The 4467-nt window shown below is 30.4% G+C and overlaps 1 protein-coding gene across 1 annotated transcript; it reads right to left on the bottom strand.

Annotated features, from left to right (window-relative positions):
• Positions 1-822: 822 nt before the first annotated feature.
• Chro.30010 (hypothetical protein) lies at positions 823-3990 on the bottom strand. The annotated part of the gene is made up of 1 exon (XM_660373.1): positions 823-3990. One exon carries the CDS (start codon positions 3988-3990, stop codon positions 823-825), a length of 3168 nt encoding a protein of 1055 aa, XP_665465.1.
• Between the last annotated feature and the right edge of the window lie 477 nt (positions 3991-4467).

The raw sequence follows: 4467 nt of genomic DNA, 5'->3' as shown, positions 1-4467 counted from the left end.
CCTAAAACCCTAAAACCTAAAACCTAAACCTAAACCTAAAACCCCTAAACCAAAAAAAAACCCTAAACCTAAAAAACCTAAAAACTAAAACCCTAAACCTAAAACCTAAACCCTAAAACCTAAACCCTAAACCCCTAAACCTAAACCCTAAACCTAAACCTAAACCTAAACCTAAACCTAAACCTAAACCTAAACCTAAACCTAAACCTAAACCTAAACCCCTAAAACCCTAAACCCTAAACCCTAAACCTAAACCTAAACCTAAACCTAAAACCTAAACCTAAACCTAAACCTAAACCCTAAACCTAAAACCCCTAAACCTAAACCTAAACCTAAACCTAAACCCTAAACCTAAACCCTAAACCTAAACCTAAACCTAAACCCCTAAACCTAAACCCTAAACCTAACCCTAAACCCTAAACCCCCTAAACCTAAACCTAAACCTAAACCCTAAACCCCTAAACCTAAAACCTAAACCCTAAACCCCTAAAACCTAAACCCCCTAAACCTAAACCTAAACCCTAAACCTAAACCTAAACCTAAACCTAAAACCTAAACCTAAACCCCTAAACCTAAAACCTAAAACCTTAAAAATCAAATCCAGTCAAAGACAATAGTTCGTGAATTAGCAAAAATTAAAACAAACTAGTAACTACGGCAATACTAAATTAATTGAGAAATGGTAAATTAAACATCAAAATAAGACTCAAAATGTATTGTCTGTGAACAATTACTAATTAACACACAAATAATATTTTAACCATAGAAAAAATTGTTATCAATCTGTACCAATTGAGAAGAACCAGAATAAGTGGGCTGAACTTAACTAGTGGAATTACTTTTTGATTTTAAAAGTAAAAGTAACCTAATGAAGGTACTAATAAAAGACTTCTGGACAAATTTCACGGATAAGAAATCTTGACCACTAACACTCGGTGACACTTCAGAATTTAAGCGAGAAATCTCACTTCCACAAACATCTAATGCTTTCTTTATTTCCTCTTCTGTTGAGGACTCAGTAATATGTTTGAAATTTGGCATTTTTACATTGAAAATCAGCATCGCTTGTGATGATAAAGGATCCACTGAATCTGTATTTGAGAACATTTTACTAAATCTAGAATGTTCTGAAGAACTAGATAATTGGAATTCTTCGTGTGTGGAAGAAACATACATTTTACTAATAACTTCCTCCATGGTATTTTCTTGGTTTTGTAGAGTTCCTCCAAGCCATGGTTCTGATCCGTGCCCAGACCTAGATCTTGAACTTGACCTGGATCTTGATCTAGACTTAGTTCTTGAACTTGACCTGGTTCTTGATCTAGACCTAGTTCTTGATCTAGATCTAGCTCTTGATCTAGACCTAGTTCTTGTTCTGGACCTAGATCTTGTTCTGGACTTAGACCTTGACCTGGATTTTGATTTTTGCCCAGACTTTGATTCAGATGTTGAAATTAAGTCATAGCTTGAAGTAAGTTCTGAAGCTTGATCTTCAGACGTATCTTTCATATCATCTAAACTTAAACCAGATAAAGTGTGAGACAAACCAAATAGTGTTAAATCTTTACCTACATCTCTTGAACTTGCAAATACTGGGTCCTGCCCAAAAAGTTCAATGGTTGGACGAGTAGGAGCATCCTGTAAAGATTCGTCGGCTCTTCTTCTAGCGCGAGGTCTGAGTTGTGTATCTTGAGAATGTTGTGATGGTTGTAATGGCTGTAATGGTTGTGATGGCTGTGATGGTTGTGATGGTTGTGATGGTTGTGATGGTTGTGATGGTTGTGGTGGCTGTAATGGTTGTGATGGTTGTAATGGTTGTGATGGCTGTGATAGTTCTTCTTCTTGATCAGTCAAATTAAAATCTTCGTCACCTCCAGTAGCTTCATCTTCACCCATAATTCCAAAAACAGTACCAATTAAAAGTTGTAATTCTTCATTTTGTTTATTAGTTACGGATGAAAAGTGCTCTTTTAACATGGAAACTGATACTTTAACCTCACTCTCTAAAACTTTTACTTGGTAATGAGCATCTCTTCTTCTTCTTTCCTCCTCTTCTCTTTCCCTCCTTTCTCTTTCTTTACAGGCTTTTTGTTTCTCCTTTCTTTCATTCATTTTTCTGGTTCTTTCAGAAACATTACTTTTTCTTTCTGATTTGATAACACCTCTAATCTTCTCAGATTTTTCAGAAATCTCAGCCTTTAACCTCAATTTGTTTAATGCTTCTTCCTTTTTTTCAGACTTTTTCTTTACTTTAGAAGGTGCTTTAATTGATGTTTCAGTAACTTCCTGCTTTTGTTCAATAGTTATTGCTTCTTGAAGAGTGGCTTCCGGAAAAGTTTTAGTTTTTTTGGGTTTTTCCTTTTTTTTCTTTTTAAGTTCTTCTTGACGTAACTTTTTTTCTTGAAGCAGCCTTTGCTCTTCTTCTTTCTCTTTTTGTTTCTTTTTCTCTTCTTCTTTTTTATTCTTCTCCTTTAGCTTCTTGACTCTTTCCTCTCTTTTTTTTGTTTGTTCCTTACTTAATTCAGCATATTTTGTTAAAGAGGATCTTAAATAAGAAAGAGTTTCTTTTCGAGATTTTTTGAGATCAGAAATTGATTTTACCTCCCATTCACTTTTAGTTTCCTCAAAGTCTTTAATTAAGTTCTTTACGGAATTTCCAAAAAGCTGAAATAATTTCAAAAGTTCATTTAAAAGAAATGTCAAATATTTACAACTTGCCATTTTTTCTTTCTCTTTATGAAGCAAAGCAAGAGTCTTTATTAGCTGTAGATACATTTTCTTTAAAACATCAACAATTTCTTTAGAAGATTTCGTTTTTGTATGAGATGATGCTAAAATATCATTACTAGTAAGTAACTCTATATTAAGAAGTTCACGAATTTTTTGCTTTATTTCCAAACATGTTTGCTCAGATAAATCCAACTCAGTTCCTCTCAATGTTATTTGACTATACACAGTATTAAGAAATGAATTTATTTTTTCTTGGATAGGTGAAACTCTTTCTTCATAAAACTTATAAGTATTGGCTACTATAATAAATAAAATTGAAGCTGCTTGTAAAATTAAAGTTTCAAAGTAAAAAATTTGTTCAACAGATAAACCTCCAGAATCAAAAATATTTTCATAAACAATTTTAGCTTCTTCTAAATCTTCAGGTTTTAAATTCGAATTTCCTGTCGATAAATATTTTTTATACTCTTCATTTCTAGCACTAAATTTAATTTTATTTTCCGACATTAATTTCCGCATATTTGCTGGTTTGTCATCAAAGTTTAAGGACAAAAATATTGATTTAGATATATCTTTTGAAAATTCAATTTTTTTATTAAGAATTTCTTTTGGTATAGAACCATAGGCTTCAATGGCCTTTTTAAATTCAGTTAAAGTATCTTCGCCTAGTTCAATTAATGAATGTAACAAATGTCGAATATATTCTGAAACTTCAACTACAGCCAATAATTTAAGTAAATTTAATAACCTACTTAAAACTGAGATGATTTTTGACGAAATACTATATAATTCATCAATCATTTGAGCGTAATTAGAATCTTTTCCATTGATCTCAGAAAAAATAGACAATTCAGAAGCTTTAGAACACAAATATGTAAGTTGGCCAACTTTAGTTTGAGTAATATACAAAGTTTTTTTATCTTCAATTGAATAATTATGCAGTGTTGCAAATACCAAATCTAATAACTTAAAAAGAGAACTAGATAGTTCAGGATTGATTATTGCAATAAATCTCAACATATTGAGAATATAAATACATACAACTTTTAAAAGAATCTCTGAAGTAAAATTAGCTTCAAATCTATTAGTTACTAAGATTAATATTGCTTCTGTGACGTCAACATCTTGTGAATACTCAATTAAAGGATTATTAGAATTATTAGGAGAATTTTCCTCAGGAGCTTCTGCAGCATAAATATCGCAAAACAAATAGGAAATAATTAAAGCAATAATAAACAAAAAAATGAATTTTAACTTCATTTGAGTTAGTTTCTCAAAAAATATTTTTGAAATTAGTTTGCATTTAAAATGTCAACTATGACAATAAAGTATATATGCGTTTGGCGCCAAAGTCTTTAATAATCATTGGAGATAAAAAGAAATTTTCTCTAATACGAAAAATAACTAATTAATAAAAATTTTGAGTTAAAAGAATGTAAAAATCAGCACTCATATTAACTTAATAAAAAAAAACGTATTTTTAACCAAGAAAATACACAGATTATGTATCAATGTAAATTCCTATATTTTATAAGATCACTAAAAATAATTAAAGTTAAATAAAATGATATTTAAGTTTACAAAATGTTGAATAACAAAAATAATATGGTTTTCCGTAGTAACAAACTAGCCAAGAAATTTTATAACAATATTGCTTTCATTAATGTATCAATTTAAATTAAACTTTTTAATTGCTTCAATATTAAAAATTTTTGAACTTAATTACTAAATTTTTAA

Source organism: Cryptosporidium hominis, assembly GCF_000006425.1.
Source record: "Cryptosporidium hominis TU502 chromosome 3 CHRO013027, whole genome shotgun sequence".
Taxonomy (NCBI): domain Eukaryota; phylum Apicomplexa; class Conoidasida; order Eucoccidiorida; family Cryptosporidiidae; genus Cryptosporidium; species Cryptosporidium hominis.
The sequence above is the reverse complement of the archived record's forward strand: the minus strand, read 5'-3'. Positions and strand labels throughout refer to the sequence as shown.